Source organism: Glycine soja, chromosome 2 (assembly GCF_004193775.1).
Source record: "Glycine soja cultivar W05 chromosome 2, ASM419377v2, whole genome shotgun sequence".
NCBI lineage: Eukaryota > Viridiplantae > Streptophyta > Magnoliopsida > Fabales > Fabaceae > Glycine > Glycine soja.
In genome coordinates this window covers 11,879,562-11,904,607 of record NC_041003.1, presented here as the reverse complement: position 1 = coordinate 11,904,607, position 25,046 = coordinate 11,879,562, and the positions used below count along the sequence as shown (strand labels likewise).

At 30.7% G+C, this 25,046-nt stretch overlaps 3 protein-coding genes across 3 annotated transcripts; 1 reads left to right on the top strand and 2 right to left on the bottom strand.

The window, feature by feature from the left end:
- Nucleotides 1-1,639: 1,639 nt before the first annotated feature.
- LOC114387774 (universal stress protein PHOS32-like) lies at nt 1,640-3,204 on the bottom strand. The gene is made up of 4 exons (XM_028347976.1): nt 3,000-3,204; nt 2,565-2,906; nt 2,362-2,453; nt 1,640-2,077 (listed from the first exon to the last, which is right to left on the bottom strand). Exons 1-4 carry the CDS (start codon nt 3,043-3,045, stop codon nt 1,793-1,795), a joined length of 765 nt encoding a protein of 254 aa, XP_028203777.1. The 5' UTR covers nt 3,046-3,204; the 3' UTR covers nt 1,640-1,792.
- Nucleotides 3,205-13,706: 10,502 nt separating this feature from the next.
- LOC114372688 (probable E3 ubiquitin-protein ligase RHB1A) lies at nt 13,707-16,325 on the top strand. Its single transcript, XM_028330379.1, has 4 exons — nt 13,707-13,820; nt 14,763-14,889; nt 15,358-15,467; nt 16,266-16,325. Exons 1-4 carry the CDS (start codon nt 13,707-13,709, stop codon nt 16,323-16,325), a joined length of 411 nt encoding a protein of 136 aa, XP_028186180.1.
- A 4,086-nt stretch (nt 16,326-20,411) lies between these two features.
- Nucleotides 20,412-24,786, bottom strand: LOC114387765 (truncated transcription factor CAULIFLOWER A-like). Its single transcript, XM_028347967.1, has 9 exons — nt 24,517-24,786; nt 24,235-24,439; nt 22,918-22,996; nt 22,633-22,697; nt 22,401-22,500; nt 22,257-22,298; nt 22,050-22,091; nt 20,888-21,006; nt 20,412-20,707 (listed from the first exon to the last, which is right to left on the bottom strand). Exons 2-9 carry the CDS (start codon nt 24,417-24,419, stop codon nt 20,608-20,610), a joined length of 732 nt encoding a protein of 243 aa, XP_028203768.1. The 5' UTR covers nt 24,420-24,439; nt 24,517-24,786; the 3' UTR covers nt 20,412-20,607.
- Between the last annotated feature and the right edge of the window lie 260 nt (nt 24,787-25,046).

Here is a 25,046-nt window from a genome sequence, read left to right as displayed (position 1 = left end):
TCAACTTAATCCACAAGCTTCTTACAGATCAAGTTGATTTTTAAGACTTACGGATCAAGTTGATCCGTAAGTCTTAAAAATCAACTTAATTCGTAAAGGGTGAAAGAAGGCAAGAGTAATTTGACCATTTTTAAAGAATGTTGGGTGCACCAGCAATAATGCTAGGTGCACCTAGCAACACTCTATTCTTTACGTATTAGCCCAACAGAAATTGGACTGGAGTATCATGTTTGCTTCATTGCTTGGGGGGTAAGGGTCCTACTGCAGGTTGGGTTAAGACCAAAAGTTTGGCCTTCTTTAAAATGGAAAAAGGAAATATTTGAAAAAAAATTATAATAAAGTGGGGCCGTTTTTTATTGTTTACTTTAATTTATAACGTATTTTTAAATTACATGCATATGAAATAGATAAAAAAATAAATTTATACGGTGTTAATTGTGTAGTATTCAAAAAATGAAATTGTATCGTAATGATACGTTGAGGTTGAGATTGGGTAAGGTCTCCAATTTAATCAGGTACACTCCCAGAGACTAAATGACTAAATTAGTCTTGAGATTATATATACTGATTATTTTAGTCTAAAATATGAAAAAAGAAACCTTTGTTTTTGAAATTAATAATTGTGAATCATTTCAATCTTCAATGTTAAATGGTTTGTCAATTTAATCACCAACTTTGACAGGTATAAGTTATTTGGTCTATTACAAAAAAAAAAAATACAAAAAGGTCATTTGGTCTTTGATTTTGACATCAGTCGATTTATCCTTTAATTTTATTATATGTCGGTTAATTTGATTCATAGACCAGGTCAACTAATGGCTGTCAAATTGAGAGATCAATCTATGATGATTGTTAAATTTGCAGACTAAATTGTCTTAATTAGTAATGTGTATAATCGACCAAATGTTTCAATTTAAGTACTAAATTATTTAACTATTGGTTCGTTCTATAAGAAATCAATTAGTGTAATTTTTTTATATTAATTATAAGAAACATAAAATCATTTTTAAATGTGTTAATCGATAAAAAAAATTATAATATTATTGTATAAAATCTATTAATGAATATTTAAAAAAATGTATTAATAAAACACTCGATCATTATTCATGTAAGTGAATTCATTCAATGACCTATTAACAATTAAAGCTACACTGGTAGAAAAAAATTATCTCTTAAACTTCTATTAAAACTATTTAATCCTATGAGTTACCTTGAGTATTTCTGAATTTCTTTTATAACATTATTAATTAAAGTAAACTAATTTAACAAATTTTACTAATCCTGATAAACTAATTATTTGTTAGTGATAATTTAACATTATTATATTCAGGACAAGAGATAGTATTATGTTAGTACTAACTTTGCTATTTTGTATTCACACAAAGAAAAAACTTTGCTCTGCTGTAATATTATGAACTAAATTGATTATGCTTTGTAATTAAAAAATTAATTCAATGTATTAACCTTGTAATTGATTATGCTCTGTTTAGCCTTTTTTCCATCCCAGGTAGGCAAGTATCTCATCCATCACATGCTCTGATTCTGCCCCTGTAGCATTCTTGAGGAACCTAAAGTTCTCAAGACCACAATGTAGCCATTATGGTTAATGGCCCACATAATGACACTTTGCCACATTCCATTAATAATTCCAATCCTTTTTTCTTTTTTTCATTCTCTGCACACTTTATTATGTACAAACATTGTGGATTACAGACACAATAAACATGATCAATCATTTATACTTTGTGTAATCTTGAAGCTGACAACATTCATAGTATTGACTTCAGATTAATTAAGCCAAGAGCCAGAAATCTTTGTGACGCTTAGTGGTAATCATGTACCCTCCACTCTTCTTGCTTTTTCTTCTCACAGCAATTGCCATGCAATGTGCATTCTGAATGCAGTACTCTACCACCCCACCTGTGACTCTATGCCCTGCCCACATCATCAGAAGACGCCATGTTGTGGACCTCTTCTTCTGCCCCAAAACTAGAAGTGCCACACCTTGTTTTTTTGCCTCCTCCACTATTTTTGGACCCTTTTCCTTTCCCTCTATTACTGCAATCTCAATTTGTACCTGTCAGAGTCATGTAATTAACTTCAACCTTTAATCATCACATTTGCATCAAGTAAAGTACTTTCTTTGATATGGGGTTCACTTAGTACTTAGAATTATTGATTTTTCCATGCATGCCTCACTTATTAGCATTAATGATTTTCCAACATCATAATTCAAAGAAATTATGAATGTGCAATCTAGATTGGTAATCCAAAGATGAAATTCAACAAATTTACATGGGTTTTTGATTAATTGTAACATTTTGAGCCACATGAAGTATAAAGAGAACTAATTAAACTCACCTCAGGCCTTTTCCCATGACACATGTTCTTGAAGGAGGAAGCAAGTTCATAAGCCCTTGGAGCTATTTCCTTGCTGGATTGTTCATCAGTGGCTGCCACACAGTATTAACCATACTCAATCACTACACTTTCATTCATAACTCATAACAAATAAGTCAAAGTTAAATGAATTAACAAAACAATGGTATGATAAGTTTTTGCACCTTGTTTATTAGAAGGCTTCATGACATGAAGAAGAACTATAGTGTCATGGTCCTGAACTGTGTGAGTGAGTGCCCATTGCACAGCACTCTTGGCCTCAAGGCTAGAATCAACCACAATCATGATCTTCCTAGCAATCACAGACCCGGGTTTTGCCCCGTCATCGAACTTCTCCTCACATGCATTGCAAGAATTTTCAGTTTTCTGATCAATTTTGGTAGCACTTGTGGTGGTGGTGTCATGCTTGTTGTTGGCTTGTGCTGGTGGCGAACGCACCCTAGCATGAGGCCTAATTCTGTTGAGGCAGAAGCCTGGTAACCTTGTTCCTCTCTTTCCCATGTTGTCTTGCAATGTAGTTGGAGAAAGACACCAATTATATTATAAGGGGGAGGAATGAATGAATGAATAGAACAACAGAGAAAGAGCAACAATAATACCTGCTGGGGCTGAGCAAATTTTTAGCAAAATGTTGGACTGGGACATAGCTCATTTTTCTGCTTTGCTTTCTCTTTTACTTTTCCAAATGATCATTTTCTTAGTTCTTGGAATTTCTTTTGTTTCTCTTTTCCCCTTTGTGGAGGGGCCTTGAATTGCTCCACATGAACGTGCTTGTCATCAAGGTGTAGTAGGACCCTTCAAACATGGTTAAAAAAAAACCAGTCTCATCATTAGACCACTTTGTTTCTCCTTCTAACAACTCATTGGAGGCTTGCTCTGTGGTTGATTGCAATTTTGCAAAGCCACATTTTCTTGTCATTGCAGGATGTTTCTCTTTCCCTTTTTCTTTTCTAACTTTAATTGTTTTATTAGTTAAGTGTGAAGGACTGTTAGGTTCACAACCACAAAAAGCATGTGAACCAAAATGAATGAACAAATTAAATAAAGTTGTTTGCTGTTTTGCTAGCATCTAACTCGAAAAGAAAATAAAAATAAAGGATATGCTTTGTAGCTTTAACATATCACAGTTGTGAAAGTCTTACTGTGTATCCTTTACTCTTGGTATAGTTTTCTAATGATGCAGCTTTTGGTCACTATACACTTGTCATCCAAATCAGAGATAGTAACGAAAAACAATGACTAATGGCAAAGAGATTTTTGGGTGCAAGTGTGCAACATTTGAGGAAATTTATGGTTAATTGTTCTTGTAGAAATTCTTGTCAAAAACATTGTAAATTGTTGTGACTATGATGATGACTAACCAGTTATCACTTATCAGTTCCTTTTGCATTGCATATTATCTAATAAAAGACTTTCTTCCTACGCTACATGCCCTCTTCATTTTGATGATACTAGTAATAATACAATGATGTTCCCCATAAGGAAAAGGATAAAAGAATGATTAATATGGTAAGGGTTCAGCTTCAAATAATGTCAATGACTTCTCTTTCAAAAAGATAGCTTCAAAGGTTCTGTGACATCTAAGAAAAATAAAATAAAAAATTCTTCCCTCAACTCTAGCTGGCCTTATCCAATATCTTTAGTCTCATTTCCTAAATCGTGTATAAGGGTCACAAATTCTGAGAATGAAATTTCATATTTTCTTATACTGATCAAAATGACAAACTATGCATTTCATATTTTCTTATGCTGACCAAATTAAAATGACAAACGGTGGCACTTAACATTTGACAATCGAATTACTCTCACATAACTCAACCATTATCAAAGTTGATTCCCAATCTTTAACGTGTTATAGTTCTAAGATTTGATTCTGTGGTCCTCTGTCTCTAATTATGACTTGTAAAATTTTCTAGAGCAAAGTTTGGCATCCAAGGTTAAAATGTTTCATTTGGTGATAATTTAGAAGCAGCAAGAAGCAAATGAGCAAATAACATGTGATGCACATGCAGACTTAAGAGTCTCCTAATTAAGCGTATTTTTTGTCCATGCAAATTAATGCCACTAAATACGAGAATTAATGTTGTTCCTGCTCCTTTAAACACCAACATTAAAGAGAAAAGGAAGAACATGAAAGTTACATTCTAACTTCTAAGTTTGACCCTCCACCAAAAAATTAGAATCCTCAATTGATTTGAAGGCAAAAGAAGATTCTCCCATCTTAAACAAGATAACCCTCTTGATTGGAATGGTAAAGTCATGACTAGGCGATTGAGTAAAACCTGGTAAGACTTCGACTAGTTTTTAATTATCATTGTAGTTATGGTGTCACATTCATGAAATCTTTATCTTATTTTAAATTTTTGTAATGTTTGCTTTTGTTCTAAACAACAAAGATAAGTCAATTTGAAAAGTAATTATTTGCCTGGTTGTCCAATTTAGGAATGCTGAGATGATTACCTTGAACAAGATAGGAGGAACAAATTGAAGAAAAGGAAAGATGAAAAGGTAAGTCCACAGTTAAGGTCCAAGATCTGTTTTTTTTTTTTTAAAAAAAAAAAAAGAAGAAAAATCGTAATTCGATAAGAAAAAACTTGACCAGTACCATGGTAATGAAAGCCCACCTTTGTGAGTACAATTCTAAATTAATCAAATTATTCTAATTTTTTTATGTATAACGAGGACAGTGAAATTTTATATAAACTAGCCTCATCTCTTATAACTATAACGATCTTAGTGAATATATTTTAAATTAGTTAAAAATTTTAATTTTGAAGATAATGGGACAATTTAATTAAATAAGGAGAAATGCACGGGGATATTGATTGACTCTGGAATTAGCTCCAATAGGTGAACCATCGTCTCAACTAGCTTCTGAGCCTTCTTAGCAACGTTCTCTAGACTCGTTTTCTTCTCTGGGCATATAGTTTCTTTATGCCCATATGTCCACAATTAAAACAAATAGCATGCGAGCAATTATCTTGGACTAAAATGGCTTATCTAGATCAATTGCAACACAAATTCTTGCAAAACATCCTCTAGCTTGGATCGATGTAACTTTGTCAATTTTCAACATTTCACCTAATGTGGAACCTAATCTCCAAAGAAACTGGTCATTGAACAATTCTATTGGGAATTCTGGAACTCGAATCCACAATGCCACTCTCTGACCAACAGTCACATTTGCTAAAATGAATGGCCTTCATCTTTGAATCAAAATGTAATGATCCAAAACCATCCAAGGCCCCTCCATCAGAGAATGATTATAATCCTCTTCGTGAAAAGAACTTGAAAACAATCCTTTGGGGCATCAAAAAAAACTTTTATCTTAATCCTCCATCCTCTAGTCCATTAGAATAATATCCCAATCTAGTCTGGAATTCGATCAAAGGATAATTAAAGTTTAACTAATAATTATTTTTATCAAAAATTGAATTCGGATAATAGCCAAAACAAGAACCGGGAAATGATGGAAGGGGGGCGAAACTAGAACATTTTAATGAGCAAAATTTTATTTTGTTTTATAAAAAATGATGGCAAATTTTGTTTTATAAAATTAAGGATTAATGGAAGTTTTTTAAGTTTCATAAATTAAAATGTTTATCTCATTTAAAAGTTATTAAGAATTTAGCAAATTGTACAGCATACGTACATACATATGTGTATTTAACTTTAATTTTGTTAAAATAAAACATTTTAAACACTTCATTTTAAAATTAAAAATATAAAAATTTAAAACAAGACCCTTTATTAAAAGATAAACGGTGGGACTTTTTTGTGTATTGGGCTAGTAATAGATATAGTGGACTATTATGAAGCGGTTATTAATTAACTTAGTTTGATTAAAAGTTGTTAGTTTCGATTTTACCTATTTTTTTAATTTGCTTTTATACTCTTTTAGAGTGAAACAGAGTAATATATAGGTGGTCGGGGGATCTCCTTATTAGGCTTACGAAAAGAGGCATCGATGCTGCATTGCTGGACGTATGTTAATTATAGGTTAGTCCCTAAAAGTATATGACAGTTTTAAGTTAGCCCTTGAATTCAAATAAATTAAAAAAAGTCTCTGCAAATAGTTATATTATAAATTTTAATTATACTATAATTTATATATTAAAAATATTATTTTGCTATAAAATTTAATATATATATATATATATATATATATATATATATATATATAAAATAAATTTTTGTCTTGTTTAATGCACAATTAAATTTAAAATACTAATTTATAAATCTTTAAAAACCACTTTCACTTTCAAGTTGGATGTGACGATTACAATGTAATGAGGAAAAAAGACAATAGTGCGTTAATTGAGAGTGTGGAGAAGAATGTACTAAAACTAAGTGTTGAACTCATGACTAACAAGATGTTATAATATGTGCAAACCATTGAATCATTAAAGGTTCTTTAATATGTAATTTTTTTTTCATATCTTATATCCTTATTTTGTTTACTTTTATAATTTATGTAATTTTGATTTATTTTATGCATGAATATATTTTGAAAAAATTTATTATATGCATATATATATGAAATCAAATGTATAATATTATGTAATTATATATGAGAATCTTATTTATAATTATATTATATTTTGATATTGAAATGCATGATATGATTTATTCTCATATAATTAAGTTTTATGTCTAAGTGGTCTTTATAATTTTGATTAATTATAGATTAGCCACAACATCTATATTTTGATTAAAATGATATATTAAGTTGTTTAAAGATCATATAAGGAATTAGACATAATATTATGATTAATTGTACTTATATAATGAATTTTATCCCACAAGAATTTTTATTATATTTGTATAATTAATTGGGATAAAATGATATTATTTTTCATGGTTTACGCACAAGCATCATGAGGTATGTATAATTTGTCGATTTTATCATAAAATAAATATTTGCGATAGAAATTAAATTATTTTCATGTTGTACCCGTAAAGCATGAATTTGAGTATGTAATTTGATTATTCTATCATAAGGTTTAATTGTTTCTTATTGAATTAAAAATTTAGCCCATAGATAATTTTTATGTCACAAGATTCAATTTTCTGGTATGTTTACATTGGTAAAAGATACAATTAAGATTAATATGCCTCAAATTTTGACATAAGCCTTTGAATTTTGCAGCTTCTTAAACTGTTAGTTTTTTTTATATTCAATGTGATGTTCCCAAACTCAAAGGAGATAACTTATAAGATATGAAAGGAGAGAATTCTTCTGCAATTAGGGTGGATGGACATAGAATATACTATAAGAAAAGACGAATCACCTGTCATCACTGATGAAAGTAGCCCAACTGATGTTGCGCTATATGAGCACTGGGAGCGATCCAACCGGCTCAGCGTGATATTCATTAAGACTAAAATTTCGGTTGAGATACGTGGTTCTATTGACCAGTATGAAAAGGTCTGAGACTTGCTTAAGGCCATTGATGACCAGTTCATCACTTCATATAAGACTTTAGCAAACACCCTGATCATGAAGTTCTCCTTTCTTCAGCTCACCAGTGTGAAAGGTGTGCATGAGTACATAATGAAAATGTGAGATATTTCAGCTCAACTTAAGAAACTTGAGGTTGATATGTCTGAGTCCTTCCTGGTGCACTTCATTTTAAACACCCTTCCGCATGAATATGGGTCATTTAAGATTTCCTACAACACACATAAGGACAAATGGTCTATCAATGAATTAATGACCATGTGTGTTCAAGAAGAAGAAAGGCTTGTAATGGATATGAGTGAGAGTGCATTACTGACAACTGCTTATAGGAAGAATAAAGCAACTAAGTCTCAAGCTAATCAGAAGGGGAATGGTAAAATACCACCTCAAGCTGATATTAAGAAGGTGGCAAAATGTTTCTTTTGCAAGAAGAAGGGACACATGAAGAAGAATTGCCCCGGATTCCAGAAATGGCTTGAGAAGAAAGGTAAATCAATCTCATTAGTATGTTATGAATCTAATATGGTTAGTGTTAATATTAACACCTTGTGGATTGATTCTGGATTTACTATTTATATTACAAATTCTTTACCGGGTATGCAAAACCTAAGGAAACCAATGGGAAGTGAGCAAAGCATTTTATCAGGCAATAAGTTAGGCTCACCTGTGGAGGCCATTGAAACTTGCATTTTAACTTTAAGTAGTGGCTTTATTTTAAAATTAGAAAAGACCTTTTATGTACCAAGTTTTTCTCAAAACTTGATTTCTGTTTCTAGACTTGTATCTTTTGGATATTTCTTTAATTTTAAAGACACACCATTTGAGTTATTTTATAATTCTGAATGTGTAGGGAATGGTATCTTGTCTGATGGTATTTATCTTCTTGGTTTACAAAATTATGGTACTTATAGTTCAATGCATGTTCAAACTGGTATTAAAAGGTGTAATATTAATGAGAATTCCTCTATGTTATGGCACCAGAGATTAGGACATATCTCTATTGAGAAAATTAAAAGGTTAGTGAAAGATGGGGTACTCAATACTCTAGATTGTGCTGACTTTAAGACTTTTGTGGACTGTATTAGGGGTAAGCATACCAACATGTCTAAGAAATGTGCTAATATGAGTTCAAGCATATTAGAAATAATTCATACTGATATTTGTTGTCCAGATATGAATGCACGTGGTCAGAAATATTTTATCACCTTTATAAGTGATTATTCACGATATATGAATATTTATTTGCTTCATAACAAAAATGAAGCATTGGATGCCTTCAAAGTCTTTAAGGCTGAAGTTGAGAACCAATGTGGCAAGAAAATAAAAATAGTAAGATCAGATAGAGGTGGAGAATACTATGGCAAATATACTGAGAACATGGGGTTGTTGCCCAATACACTATGTCTGGTTCTCCAAATCAAAATGGTGTGGCAGAAAGAAGGAACCGAACATTATTGGACATGGTGCGGAGTATGCTTAACAACTCCAATCTTTCTAAATCCTTGTGGGCTGAAGCACTAAAAATGATAGTGTATATATTAAATCGTGTTCCAACCAAGGCTATCCCAAAGACACCTTTTGAGTTGTTTAAAGTTGGAAACCGAGTTTGAAACATATACACATTTGGGTTTGTCCATTTGAGGTGAGAATATATAACCCACGAGAGAAGAAACTTGACCTGAGGATTATTAGTGAGTATTTCATTCGATATGCCGAAAGGTCTAAAGGTTATAGGTTTTATTGTCCATATCATATTACTAGGATTGTGGAATCAAGAAATGCCAAGTTTCTTGAAAATGACTTGATTAGTGAGAGTGATCAATTGAGAGACTTAGGTTCTGAAATTGATTATATAGAGTCTCAACCTTCTACATCAAGTGAAAGATTGGTTGTAATTCATACCCCTCAAATTCAAAGGGATGATGAACAACTCATGATTGGTATTCCACAACCTGTTGCTGATAATCCAGTAGATCAAGTTGATCATCAATTTCCTGAAAATGATGAGCAACCAGTTGAACAACATGATTTCCAAGAAAATATTGATGCAACATTAAGGAGATCTACTAGAGTAAGAAAATCAGCTATTCCTAGTGATTATATTGTATATTTGCAAGAATCTGACTATAATATTGGAGTTGAAAATGATCCCAAAACTTTTAATCAAGCCATGAGTTGTAAAGAGTCAAATTTATGGTATGATGCCATGAAGGATGAGATGAATTTCATGCAGAGTAACAAAGTTTGGAACCTTGTAGAGTTGCCTAATGTGGCAAAGGCCATTGGATGTAAATGGGTCTTTAAGACCAAAAGGGATTCATTAGGCAACATTGAGAGATACAAAACAAGACTTATTGCTAAAGGATTTACTCAAAAAGAAGGAATCGACTACATATAGACTTTTTCTCCAGTATCTAAGAAAGATTTTCTTCGTATTATCTTGGCATTAGTTGCTCATTTTGACCTTGAATTGCAACAAATGGATGTGAAAACAACTTTTCTTAATGGTGATTTAGAGGAGGAGGTTTATATGAAACAACCTGAAGGCTTCTCCTCTAATAGTGGTGAGCATTTGGTTTGCAAGCTTAATAAATCTATATATGGTTTAAAACAAGCCTCCCGCCAGTGATACCTTAAGTTTCATGGGATGATTTCTTCATTTGGTTTTGATAAAAACCCCATGGATCAATGCATATACCACAAGGTCAGTGGGAGTAAAATATGTTTTCTTGTTTTATATGTAGATGATATTTTACTTACAGCCAATGATCGGGGTTTGCTACATGAGGTGAAACAATTTCTCTCTAAGAATTTTGACATGAAGGATATGGGTGATGCATCTTATGTCATTGGCATTAAAATTCATAGAGATAGATCTCGAGGTATTTTGGGTCTATCACAGGAAACCTATATTAAGAAAATTCTAGAGAGATTTTGGATGAAAGATTGTTCACCAAGTGTTGCTCCCATTATGAAGGGTGATAGGTTTAATTTGAACCAATGTCCAAAGAATGACTTTGAGAGGGAACAGATGAAAAACATTCCTTATGCTTCAGTTGTTGGAAGCCTCATGTATGCTCAAGTATGCACAAGGCATGACATTGCTTTTGCAGTTGGAATGTTAGAAAGATATCAGAGTAATTCATGTATTGACCACTGGAGAGCTGCTAAGAAAGTGATGAGGTACCCTCAAGGGACTAAAGATTACATGCTTATGTATAGACAGACAAACAATTTAGATGTGATTGGTTATTCAGACTCAGACTTTGCTGGCTATGTTGACTCTCACAAATCAACATCTGGGTACATTTTCATGATGACTGGTGGAGCTGTTTCATGGATGAGTGTTAAGCAGACTTTGACTGCTACTTCTACCATGGAAGTTGAGTTTGTCTCTTATTTTGAGGCTACATCACATAGTGTATGGCTTTAGAGTTTCATTTTTGGGCTAAAGATAATTGACACCATTTCAAGGCCTTTGAGAATTTTCTGCGATAACTCAGCTGCTATCTTTATGGTTAAGAATAACAAAAGTGGAAGTCGAAGTAAGCACATCGACGTTAAGTACTTAGCCATTCGAGAAAGAGTAAAAGACAAGAAAGTGATCATTGAACATATAAACATCGAGTTGATGATCGCTGATCTTTTAACTAAGGGCATGCCACCGTTTAAATTTAAGGATCATGTAGAAAGAATGAGACTTGGTTCCACTTTATGATTGTATACTTATATGTTAAAATTGAAACTTTTTTATTGTGATATTTTCTCTTATTTAGTTGCACATTGATTTATTTGAGAAAAAATATGTTTTGGACCAAGAATAAACATTGGGTTTATTCATTAAGTTTTATTACCACTTTGAGTATACTGCTTTGGAAATTGAGCATATTGTAATACATGGATGATATTACTCATTATAAGAGGAACTGTCACTATGATTCGTATATTCATTTCTTAAGAAGATTGAGCATTGAGTCAAAATGTTTGGACCGAGTAGGAGAATGTAATAAGTTTGGTCTCAATATTTTGGAAAATGAAAAGCTCCATTAGTTTTAGAATTGAGAAGACAAATTGAATTGCTACTAATAGGTGGTAATGACCACTAATGGGTTGTAATGACCACTAATGAGTGGTAATGGCTACTAAATGCATTCTTGATGGTAGAATGCCTATATATAGCACATGTACTTGGTCCCTGAGCTCATCTCTTCCAATTCATCTGATACACCATCTAGAGAGAGTGAGAGCTTGGAAAAACCAAAACAAGACAACTCTTTCATAACAATGGCTGAAGGTATAATTTGATTTTTGTTTTGCCGCATTTTGTTAATGATCTGTGTTTCTTTTTGTAGTTTGTAACATTACAGGTTAAAAATTTTAGTCTAACAGAGAATCCATAATATATAGTTAAAATTATGATACAAAATTATATATTTGGCTACAAAGCTTATTCTTTCAATATTTAATGTAACTAGATACTTAATTCAAATTTGAGATTTCTATCAAGTTAAAACAACTTCATATTAACTAATCTATGAGCTTGGTTGAAAAGTTGTTTTGCTAAGCTTATCACAAATTATTTTATTAAACTTGTACTATTTTAAATAAATAACACTAAAAATATGTTTTATAAACTAAAAAGAACGTATTTTACATATTTTAATCTTAAATAGACATAAATAAAAAAATATACGTTAATAAAAATAAATTTTTTAATATATATATATATATATATATATATATATATATAATATTAATTTTTGAATTTAATCTATTTTTTTAATATGATTTTTTTTAATAAGGATTACAAATAAGTATAAATCAGTATAAATCATTTTTTATATGAAACATGTAATTTATTTACTTATATAAATTTACAATATTTATATCTTGATTATGAAAATATTATATCTAATTAATTTGTCATATTCTGTTTTGTTCAAGATGTAAACTTATACTATTAATGAAAAATTTTGTATTTTATTAAAATTTTAACCATACTTGTTACTATATACTACTTTTGTTCTTAAATATTTGATTATTTTAACTATTTCATACGTTCAAAGAAAGTTGATTGATTTAGTGATTGATTTAATTAGTAATATTAAATTTGTTAATAATTTATATATATTTTTAAAATTATTCTTAAAATTATTGGGATTTGTTACCTCTATTTTTACTTAATTACCTAATTAGTTAATGTATGTTAGTTTTCATCTTCAACTCTTATATGAGAGAGATAATATATTTATTTTTTTAATTTATAGAATTTATTGTAGAGTAGTTAAGGATATTTTGTTTAAAAAAATACAAAAGATAACATAAAATAAGTCTTATAAGAAAATATAAACAAATTAAAAAAAACCTAAGAATAATGGTAATATTTGATTTGGATTTCTAAGTATACTTCAAATGTTAAGAACCTATAAAATAATTTTTTATTTTAGTTTTTAATATTATAATGTTACGATATTATTTATTTATTATTGTCATTATATTAATATCAGTTTGATCACAATTTAACAACGATTGAATACGATTGATATGGTTTTAAAAACATTCATAACTGAAGCATAAAAAAAGGATTTAGTTTGAAATTTAAATTGTATATTATAATTTTGTTTTAAATTTGAAGATAATGATATATAGTTTTTTTTTCCTTCTCTCTATCTATCCCAGTTCAAATTATACTATGTTGAAGGCAAGATGTGATAGGAAACAAATATATTCTAGTTCAATAGCACGCATACAGAACAAATAAGCAATCATCAATTGCTTAAATTAGTTCCGCAACTCTTTTCTGTTTTATAAAAATTCATTTACTTTTTCCTACTTAAGCTGCATAATGGGTAGCTGTTTTTCGTGTTTTGAGAGAACGCATCCTCATGATCAAGAAGAAACTGCTGATGATGCCGAGGTTGATCATGAAGCTGAAGCGATTTTTCGACTTGCTTTAGCTGTAATTAACGTTCTCTTTTTCTTTGAATTCTATTTTGATATATGTTGATTTCTTTCTTTCTCTTTCATCTAATTTAGTAACATGATTCTTTTTAGGTAGTTATTAAGGTGATTTCGCCTGTGTTTATAAATGATTTTAGGATGTAATTTTTCTCGTCCAATAATAAAACGATGCACAAGCAAGCGCTAGTTGCTTCATAGATGATATGACTTTTCAGGTGGATTTTCAAAACATTTATTGTTCACAATCTTAAGATTTAGGATTATAAATCTTTATATATATGATATTTAATCTTTTTATATTTGTAAGATGTGAAATGTGAAATTTGACCTCATTTTACTTTAACATATTATTCAATCAATTAAATTAGATATCTTTGATTCTTGATTGTAATTGGAATAGATTCTAGTCACCATTATATTAACAAGTGCAGCATTTTATCAAATTCAACAACACTGAATTTTTCTCTTTCTTCTTTTATTGATAGATGAAAATAAAGTAGGAAATTGCTGGTTGTACACCTGGTATTTTACTTTGTCCATCGTCCAATTGTGCAAATTGCACGGCAGTGTTAGTTCTATTATATTTCTCATGTGTGGTTGTGTATGTATTTTTAAAAGAATGAAGAGGGTAACTAGAAAAGACAAAACTTAAATTTGGGTTGTTCTCTCAAAATTGAACTTTCACTTCTAAAATTCATATTGATGTTTATTAATGTGAACTTTTAATAAATAAGATGAAAGTCTAATTTTGATTTCAAAATAAAAAAAATACCTAGGACACACATCTCAATTTTTTACAACTACAAGAAACTCCAACGAAAGGGAATTGAGAGTGGAATGCATTTCATATTAAATAAACCTGCCCATTATTCTTTATTTACATCTAGCACTTAATTCCAACAAATTGGTTATTTGATTTTCTTTGTGCTTTTCTTCACAGGAATGTTTTAATAATGCTGCTGAAAATTCTGTATCTGTGATACCTAGATCAACCAACAGTTCGAAACGTTTTGGATCCGTCCATTCAAACTCCTCCGATGGGGATGCCTGTCCTACATGTTTTGAAGGTGATTTTAATTTTTAAGTAATTAACAATTATATATTATCCTTTACTGTTTTGTTATTTTTTGCCATATATATTCTTAGTTTTTCATTTTATTTAAACCTTTTTTCACGATAGTGCGGTTTACTATTTGATAGGAGGTTGAGGTTGCTAATTAGTTTTTAAAAATTATTTGTTACACATACCTATATTAAAAGATAAAGATAGATTCAAATATCCAATAACTACTTTTTTTTTTTTTACTCAGCCAATAACTACTATATCCACTGTAGCTAGAAAATAGGGATAAAAGAGAAAGAGAGATAACATGAAACATATGATAATTAATTTATAATGTGTTATAAAATAAACAGAAAATTATAAAATGATATAAAGTACATTTAAAAATTAGGGTTTCATGATAGCATTTTAAAGTTTGCACAGTCCCCATGTCAATGTCGTATTTTTTATTTATTTTTTATATATGTGACAGGATATACTGAACAGAATCCTATGATCATAACTAAGTGTGGGCACCATTTCCACCTTAGCTGTATACTTGAGTGGCAGGAGAGACGTGAAACTTGTCCAATTTGTAGGAAGGTACGCAATATACAAACTTACATAGTTACAGTTATTTTTTTTAACGCAATTTACATATATAAATTCAAAAATATTTGATAGACACTAAATGTACTATTCAACATTTAGAGAGAATAAAAAAAAAAAGAAAAAAATATTATAGATATAATAAAAAAATTTATGTAATAAGAAGAAAGAAATATTGGTGGAATATTTAAAATAAAAGATGATTTGTGTATTATTAATCGTATAAATTTGACTTAAAGCCTTTTTGACAAATTTCTTTCATAAATTATGTGTTCTTCCAAATAATAGATAATAATACCTGTTTGAAAGCTTCTTTTTTTTGTGTGTGTTTTTGGTTCTCGTGGAAGTTCTTGTATTGTGAGGCTCTTTTCGTCTTAGACTCTTAGTCGATTGGTTCCCTAACATTATAACATAAAAATGACATAGATATCTTATATATTAAATAAATGGTGGAAATCTTTCAAAAAAAAAAAGTGGAAAATTGAAGATTCTTATGTTTATTAAGACAGAGTAACAATTTTTTTTTTTTTTTTATAGAGAAAAGACAGAGTAACAATTAAGCACCCGGAAATATGAATAGGACACTTAGGAACATAAAAATTGCATACATTAAACAAAGGCTGGTATTTGGTACGACTATATTAATTAATTTATTTTTCTTTCTTTAGTTAAGCAATTCATTGGTGTGCTATTCTCCATATATACAAGAAGTAAAAAAAAAATGTGCATTAAAATAAATTCCCTTGATTATTAATTTATGACTTTATGTTAATTGTTTTATGTTTGTGACAGTTACTTTACTTAAAACTATCAAATGCCCTTTTGTCCCTCTCTGGATTTGCAGGTGGTTGAATTTTATGAAGCAGCTTGACACAAGAATGAAACTCTTGAGCTTAGTACAACATTTTTAAACATTGAATAAACTTAAGTGTAACTTATTGGATTTTATTTTTTTTGAAATAGCTATACATAGTGGTTGGTTCTTGGATTTAGTTGTTGCTCTATCACCTTGGGGTTGCATTGTGGCCGTGGTATGAATCTCTTTTATTTGTTTCTTTCTTTGTTTGGGAAGAACATAGAAGGATAGAAAATGAAGAGAAAAAAATTAAAAATAAAATTTTTGATTTTATTTTTTTCCTTTTTTAAAACTTTTTTCTTTTCATTTCATTTTAACCTATGGTTCTTTTTACGCTATTTTCTTTTTTACCATCAAAGCACTGCAAAAGGCAAGAGGGCTGTGAAACTTTAAATTTGTTACAAAACACAAGGAGCTATTGGGGTGTAGGAGAGAATATGGGTACACATTTTTTAGATAGGAGTTCAAATAAATACTCATTAGTATCTTTTGTAATATTTGGCTTTTCGTCAAATAAATAAAAAAATATTTTAAAATTAATAGATTTTTTAAAAATTAAATAAATGAGAGAAAAAAATTTTGTTAATTAAAATAATGATTTCATAATATTAGAAAATACATATAGTAAAATGATATTTTAGAAAATAAATAGATGTTTTAATTGATTATTTATTCAATGAAAGAATAAAATAGAGTTTATTTTTATAAAATAATGAAATAAAGAAAAAATAGAATAAATAATACGCTATCTCTTCCTCTCAAATTCGTTTTTTCTTCTCTTTTTTTTTTCAAATTTCTTTCTTTTTTTTCTCATACACTCAAACCGGTTCTAGTAAAACTATAATTTCAGACGTAAATCATTGGATCATCGTGAAATTAGGACACTATCTTCGGAACTCATTTTCACACAGTACCACCATTGGGATTTGCCAAATAACGTCTAAGAGAGAAAGAAATGTCCCTCGCACAAAGACAATAAAATTAAGGCTTCAATCCTTTCTCCTTTTCTCTACCGCTTAGAAACCTTGACAAAGCAACTAAAAGAAAAGCTTGAGGAATCTTAGGGAACCACTAGAGTCGCCACTATCGCTGTCGAACTACACATGTGAGCCCGCTTAGAGGTAAGAGATGAGTTTATCGCAATTGGGATTAGAATGAACATATGTAGGGATCCTTACAGGATTAAATTGAGATTTAATTTGGGATGTTTATGATTATAATTCTACCTTTATGATTATAATCACAAAATTGTTATGTTTGACGGGCCAATTGATGTTCTAATGCAAATTGGTTGATAAAATTAAGTGCTCTGGATGTTTTTGAACATGTGATTTTGATTTCATTGATTTTGATATGATTATGTGAAATTGTTTAAGGGGTTTTACTCCCCATGTTGTGTTGTATAAATTGTGTGGATTGAGTTGTGACCTATGAACCGTATAATCATACGACTGTGGGAACCTATGACAATTAATAGATAGAGTCCAGGTGCTAAAATGTTTCATGGGTTGAACTTGAATTAGGATGAAGAGGTCTTGACAGATTCTTCAGAGTCTAGACCCTGAGGGTAAATATACCCGGTTTGAGTGTTCCTTTAAGCTTGTGCGGATCCCACGTAGTTGAAGTATTCTCGCAAAACAGCGTGACCCTGACTGGTCTTCCTATGATTTTACCTAGTGAGAGTGATATGACTTACCAGTATATGGTCTGTTTTGTCATGTACTCCTAGGCGCCCGACAAGATTTTTCACTTATATGATATAACATTACATATAGGATTGAGTCTCAGTGTATCTATTACATGATGTATGTGTAATGATCATTGTGACTTGTTATGTGATGGTGGGTAATGATTTGTATGAGTGTGAGATGTTGTGTATTACTCTATGTATGTATGTGTGTGTGTGTGTGTTGGCCAGTGGGCATGTCTGTGTGTGTGTGTCCGACGATAATTCTCACAAGGACATCATCATCAACATTGCATTCTACAATCATCAGCAAACATAGAGGCTCTGGAACTAATTGTGTGCATGTTCTTCACCAATAATTACCATTTATAATGAACAAGTTAATTCAATTGTGACACAAAATTAATGTTAACTAATGATAATTTTATTTTGTAAAAACTATAAATTCAATTTAGAGATAAAAGAAGATATGGGTTAAAAAATTAAGATACAAATAAGAAACTGGGATAATTTGAGAAGGTTTAGAGATTTTTTTTACGAGTAGGAATAATATGTAAAATGCGCATTCAAATTATGTATTATAGTTTATAATATAAGAGTATATTAATGAGACTGTACGCGACATCCAAAAATATAATTTCTTTTCGAATTCAAGTTACTTTGAACAAAATAATTTCAAATTAGTTTAAACATTTTTTAGTTTATATTATTAGAAATTAATTTTTGTACATCCTCGTGCCCAATAATAAGAATCAATTCCTAAAGGTGTGTTTGATGGGAATGCAATGGAGGGGTGAAAATAGAAAAGAGATAGGAAATGGAGTGTATTTGATAGAGGAGAAATAAGTAAAAATTTGTGGCTCTCACACCTTGTTTAGAATAGGAAGGGGAGTTTAAACACCACAAACAACCATAAACCCTAAATAAAGAAAACTATATAAATGAACTTAATATCACATTCAACTTAAAACCTAAAGTTGTTAGGTTTGCATGTCTTCTCTCTTATAAGTTATTTAACTTGTCCATTTCTATTAAATGTTTCATCAACAATATTCAATGACAACCTTTTTAGTGTATAGCCATTGCCGTCAATATGTTATAAATACTTGCATTGCACATGTGAGGCCCTTGCACCATTGCTTGGCCGTTAGAGTTTTTTCATTGTCGTCAATATGCGCTAGATACTTGCACTGTCATTAGCTCATATCAATAGGACATGCGCGTTGCCCAATTTTTCGCCAAGAAGACTTTCGATAAAGGACTATCAAGGAGGATTTGACTTGGGTGAGCTCAACATGGATGGATCAATCACTAGAGCAAGAAGTAAGAGATTTGAATAAGAACTTTACGAGAGACTAAATTCTCTGATGGAGGAAAGAGAAGAAGAAGTGAAACTCATTTATTTTAGCCAACTTTTAAAATAAGATTTATTCTTGTTTATAATTGTATTTTAAGCCTATTTTCGGATTTGTAATTCCGCTTTTTCCTTTTTATTTTCTCAAATTTTAGAGAGTCCCATATAGGTTCCACATTTTGCTGATACTAAAAATTGGATCCACAAATTAGGGTTCCATCAACTTTCAATATAAGAATCTTTATACATGGATCTATTTCATTTCCAATTCTAGGTACTTAATCATACCCTCGACTCTAATACTACTTGTTAGGAAACCGAGGAAGGTAAAACACAGAGGGATTGCCACTCATGCACCACTAGCGAGCCACACTAGTGAACTTGACATCACATTCAACCAAAAAGCTTAAAGCATTTGGTTTGCAGGTTTTTGTCACTTATATATTACTCAATTTTTACATTCCTATTCAATATGAGATTTCATAGAGTTCATACTTGAACTCCAACGTACCTTTTTTTTAATAGTGAAAATGAACAATGAAAACCCACCTTTTAACATTTTGTGGTAATTTTTTAATGATGATTAAAAACTACTAATAAAATGGCATTTAATGACAATACTGACGTTTTAAAACTACCAAAAATATACACACTTGTTTTTCACATATGACAATCAATTTTTGTTAAAAAATTATTAAAAAAAATTATTCCTTTTCCTATTTCTCTTTTTCCTTTTTTTTTTTTGACCTATTTCTCTTAAACTAAACACCCTTATTTTCACTCCAGCCACTTCTCATGTATTTCTAATTACTTTCTTTCTTTCTTCCTATTTTCATCCATCTTATTTCTCACTTATTTTTTTTCATCCTACCAAACACAATGTAATAGTTTTAAAACTATAAACTCAACTAAATATTTAAAGTATATAGGATCAAGACCAAAAATTAAAAAATACTACAAAATGAAAACCTTTCAAATTGATGTAATCATAAAAAAAAAAATCAAATTTATGTGATCTTGAAAGTAAGGAAAACAGTATAATTAACATATTTCAAAAATACACAATTAGATTTCAAATTCAATATGTTTACAACAGAAGCAATTCAAAATAATGTCTTCAAAGTAGAGGGAAAAGCCATAGACCAAAATACATATAAAACATTCAAACAGACTACTTATAGTAGTTCATATATGCCAGCACTTATATAATATAATCCAACTCAGAAGAAACAACTTTTCAGAAGCATCCAAGGTTGCAAGAATAGAGTGGTTCCAGGGTCAGGTCTAGACCGTTCCTTCCTAGTTCTGGTGCAGCTTCCTGGCAGTAATTATTGCCACTGCAGAAACAAAATTACACAGCATGGTGGGAGGGTTGCAGTTACCAAAGAAGAATTAGAAGAAGGTAAAGGAATTTACCATTTAGAAAATGAACAAATGAAGATGTTAAATTACTTAAAAAATAGAAGGAAAATGAAGATGAGAAATTACAATATCATATGATAAAAAGGTTACCCTACCATATGTTCAAACTGGTGGGAAGGGGTTGCTGCTGTGGCATGAAAGATGTATCAACCCTGTAGTTTGGCTGCTCCCATTGTGCAGCTTGCTGTGCTACAGCCTGCTCTTTCTCCTTGATCTAATTTCGTATCACACATGTTGTTAAGATATATACAAATATATATGGCTAACCTATCACTTCTGGTAAGTTACAAATTGCATGCTACTTTGAGCATGTTTGGGGCAGCTTATTTTTCTCCATTTCAACTGTCTTTATAGGGAAAAAAAAAGTTGTTTGAAAAATGATTTAAAAAAATAGAGGCCAGAAGAATAAGCTTGAGCTAGTTTCATTAGAAATTGCACCATGATGTGAGTTTATACAAATATTAAATATGATTCTAAAATTAAAACTTTATGCATACCGTGGTAGTTGGCTGGAGTATGAAAATATTAGAGAATTTCTATTTATATTCTGTTAACTCTTTAATTTTTAAAATTTGAATGAGATCATGAGACATGGTTGTGGTGATGTAAAAAAGACATGATCAATATACGATTTGAAGCATAAACTTAGACATGTTCCCAGCTAAACTGGACTAAATCAGTCAATTCAAATGTACTAACAGACAATTATCGTGTTACATAGCAAGGTGTACGTAATTTGTAATATCAAAGGAAAAATTGCATGTTCTTACATAACAAAAAAGTGCTAATGAGAACTTTTTAACATATTCTATCATTAATTAAAATTTATTAAATATTATAAAATTACGAGTGAGAGTGAGACTCATTATATAGAAAATAAAACTCATAAATTTTGTAATTTTTAGTATATTTCAATCATTATAATAGAGTGTTTTACTCGTATTTCTCTTTACTCAAATAAGTATCATTCATGAGTAATTTTATGTTAACTTAGTATCAGAGAAAGGAATACAAATAAAATCACTACACAACAACTTAAGTTCTTATCTGTAGAGTCCACTAGGTTAAAATTAAAAAGCATAAGAGAGGAGCTGGGAACAAAAGTGGTACAACAATAATCAAACCAATTTAACACTCTTATAATAGTGTCAACAGGCATTTAACTGGATTAAGTTAAGCATCGATTACTTTGATAAAATGAAGTTTAGTTATTTGGACAGAAAGAAAAAAGTTGTAAATTAGGAAGATCTTGATCACCTTCTTTGCAAGGGTGTTATTCTCCTCTTGTATCCTTTTCTCCTGTCAGAGAATAATGAGAGCACAAATCTTCGTATCAGTTTTCTTTATCCAGAGAGATACACATATATAATCATTTTATGTTCACAGTGATGTTACAATTGTCTTTCACTTTCAGGACAAAAAGCTAAAAATAAAGCCTAGATAAATTTGGAGTTAAAGACGTACCTTTTTCTGAAGCTCAGAAATGGACTCGGACATGAGATCATTCTATTAAAACATAACAAATTTCAATGATAAGTGTCAAACTAACACACACACATGAAGCATGAAAGTGAAATTAACATAATGAATTATGTGTTATATATGTACCCTCCTTGTGCGGATGTTTTTGATACCAGTATCCAACTGCTGCTCCAAACTCTGAAGCTCTTTGAGGCTCATTGAAGCCAAATCTTCTCCCATATAGTGCCTGGGAAAATTAAGGGTTCAGTATCAGATATATTAAATTAAACTCAGTGATACAGTGACACGTGTGAGTGAATGATCAAATCAAACAATGACGAAATTAAAAGCATGCACAATGTAAAAGGTCCTTATCTACCTGTGGTTTCTCTGTAAAAGGTCAATTTTTGCCTTCAGTCTAGTGTATTCAATGGTCCAGTTTTCCTGCACAATGTACATGTATAAAGCTAGTGCTTAATTCAATTTTATTGTCAGGTATGATATTTAAATATTGGTTTTGATTGCACCACATATAATTACGTTCTACAATTTAGACCCAACTTTGTGTTTGTTTGCAGCAGAATTAATTGCCGTTAGAGAATTTTGATGCAAGAGAGAAATTATATGCTTGTATTTGAATGTGTGCGTATATTTCATGACAAACCTGTGTCTCAGAATCATTTGCTACTAGCTGCCTCTCTGCATAGGCATACCTTTCATGGCGTTCCAGTATCTTCTCCATGCTGATTAATTAAGTAAAATATAATATAGATTAGAGATTACAGCAAAAGTTCTCAATTAAAATTATTCACTTATAAAGATATCAATACATTATACACTACATATTACTACTTTGTTTGAATAACAATGTATATATGTGTTGCTGAATCAAATGATGAAACTGTTATCTATAAAACTGTATGATGGCACTTCTTATGTTTGATTACTAATTTTTAATCTTCTTTTAAGTTAAAAGTTCCTGTTAATTAAGAGTAGCTCTATTTAACAGTACTATATCATAATAGACAATCTTTAATTTAAAAGTTCATAAAAATCTGTGAAATTAATGAATTTCTTCAATTTGACAGTAAACATGAATAATCTCGGAGGCTGCACCCATCAACAAAAAGTAACCCTTTAATAACAAGAATGTCAAATCGTGCTGCTTTTGATTTTTGATAATTCAAAAGAAGAAGAAAGGGCAGAACTCTAAAACAAAGGAAGGTCTAGCAAATCTTGCTTTAAGTGCTGATAAACTGAAAGGACTTGCGATAGACAAACAAACAAGACAAATATTGAGTAAGCAAAGACTGTCAAAGTCTCCTCATCACGGTTTGCAAGAGATTCTCCCCCTCTTGAATTTCAACAAAATGGAAGCAAAAGAAAAAAAGAAAAAAAGAAAAAGAGAAAAATGTTGGGGCTCTTATATACAGGTTAAGTTCGTACTCTATTATCTAGCTATATAGGATAGGTACAACCTCTCATTCGGATAACATTCAGTTCTTTCTGATTACAGAAATGTATACACATAAAAAAGTGTATATATATGCACTTAATTATAGCTTTACTTAATCATTTATCCGTGTTGTACCTAAAAAATTGAAAACAAATTCATAGAGAAGTGTAACTGTGTATTTTACTCGTTAAATTTGAGCAAATAAAATTATCTTCTGCACAACATCTACTTTTTAAAAGAAAAAAAGTGGATCAGTTGTCTTGATATGAACAAAAAAACAAAGAAGACAGTGAGAAATTTCTCTTACGTTTTTCAACCTGAAACCAAAAACCCTTCTCAAGAGCAAGAGCAAAAAAAGAAAAAAAAATTTAACAATAAATGCGTATACACTAGATATATCTGTATCACCTAATCGATCAACACACATAATATATTAGTATAATATAGATCCATGTTATATATATGAATTACATGCATATATATTTATTATAATAGTATAATATAGGGCATTATAGTATATATTACCATGAATCAGTAGCATACTCAAAGAGCTTTCCTTTGTGAGAGAAGATAATCAAAGCTACCTCAGCATCACAGAGTACAGATATTTCATGAGCTTTCTTGAGCAACCCACCTCTCCTTTTGGAGAAAGTTACCTGGCGATTGATCTTGTTCTCTATCCTCTTCAGCTGTACCCTACCTCTTCCCATCTTAGTTCTTTCTTTGTTTCCTTTAATAACAATAATTATATAATATTATATACCCTAGCTAGATATATAGTAACTTAACCAATTAGTTCTTCTTTACCTTTTACAACCAAGAAAAACCAAACCAAACCCAATTCCCAAACAAGGAAAAGGGAGCAAAATAACCCTAAGAAGTGAGGTTAAAAGGGTGGCAAATATGGTGAAGCGAGCGTGTGGGAATGTTAGTTCATGGATCTTACTTCTTCTGGACAAGTATAGATGCGTGTCACGGGAAAGCACAGTGAGTGAAAGTGTGCTGATATCATGTAACCACTACCCACTAAAGGTGAAGTAAAATACGGAAATGGTGAGAAAACTATCTGGGACTGGGGTTTGGTGACAAGTGGTTTTGGTTTCTGGTTTGGGAAAGGTGAAGTAGTTTGGGATCGTTGTGCTGTCGACGTGTGATTGGTTGGGCAGTGTACTACTGTGTCCATGTGTGTCTTGTAGCTCTTTATGGCCACACAGTGATGATGATATTATTTTTATTATGACTATGGAGGGACCCATGTGTGTTAAGAGCTTTTGGAATATGGCTGGCTCCCTAGTGAGGGAATAGGAGGGGTAGGAGGAATAATAGCATGCATAGAT

Excerpts from the sequence above, each read along its gene's own strand:
- LOC114387774 (XM_028347976.1), bottom strand. The coding sequence starts at position 3,045 with ATGTCCCAGTCCAACATTTTGCTAAAAATTTGCTCAGCCCCAGCAG. Across the intron at positions 2,907-2,999 it reads AATTTGCTCAGCCCCAGCAG|ACAACATGGGAAAGAGAGGA; the intron begins GTATTATTGTTG and ends CTACATTGCAAG. Across the intron at positions 2,078-2,361 it reads GTCATGGGAAAAGGCCTGAG|GTACAAATTGAGATTGCAGT; the intron begins GTGAGTTTAATT and ends TGACTCTGACAG.
- LOC114387765 (XM_028347967.1), bottom strand. The coding sequence starts at position 24,419 with ATGGGAAGAGGTAGGGTACAGCTGAAGAGGATAGAGAACAAGATCAAT. Across the intron at positions 22,092-22,256 it reads TTTCTGAGCTTCAGAAAAAG|GAGAAAAGGATACAAGAGGA; the intron begins GTACGTCTTTAA and ends ATTCTCTGACAG. Across the intron at positions 20,708-20,887 it reads CCCACCAGTTTGAACATATG|TGGCAATAATTACTGCCAGG; the intron begins GTAGGGTAACCT and ends TTGTTTCTGCAG.
- LOC114372688 (XM_028330379.1), top strand. The coding sequence starts at position 13,707 with ATGGGTAGCTGTTTTTCGTGTTTTGAGAGAACGCATCCTCATGATCAA. Across the intron at positions 13,821-14,762 it reads TTTTTCGACTTGCTTTAGCT|GAATGTTTTAATAATGCTGC; the intron begins GTAATTAACGTT and ends TTTTCTTCACAG. Across the intron at positions 15,468-16,265 it reads CTTGTCCAATTTGTAGGAAG|TTACTTTACTTAAAACTATC; the intron begins GTACGCAATATA and ends TGTTTGTGACAG.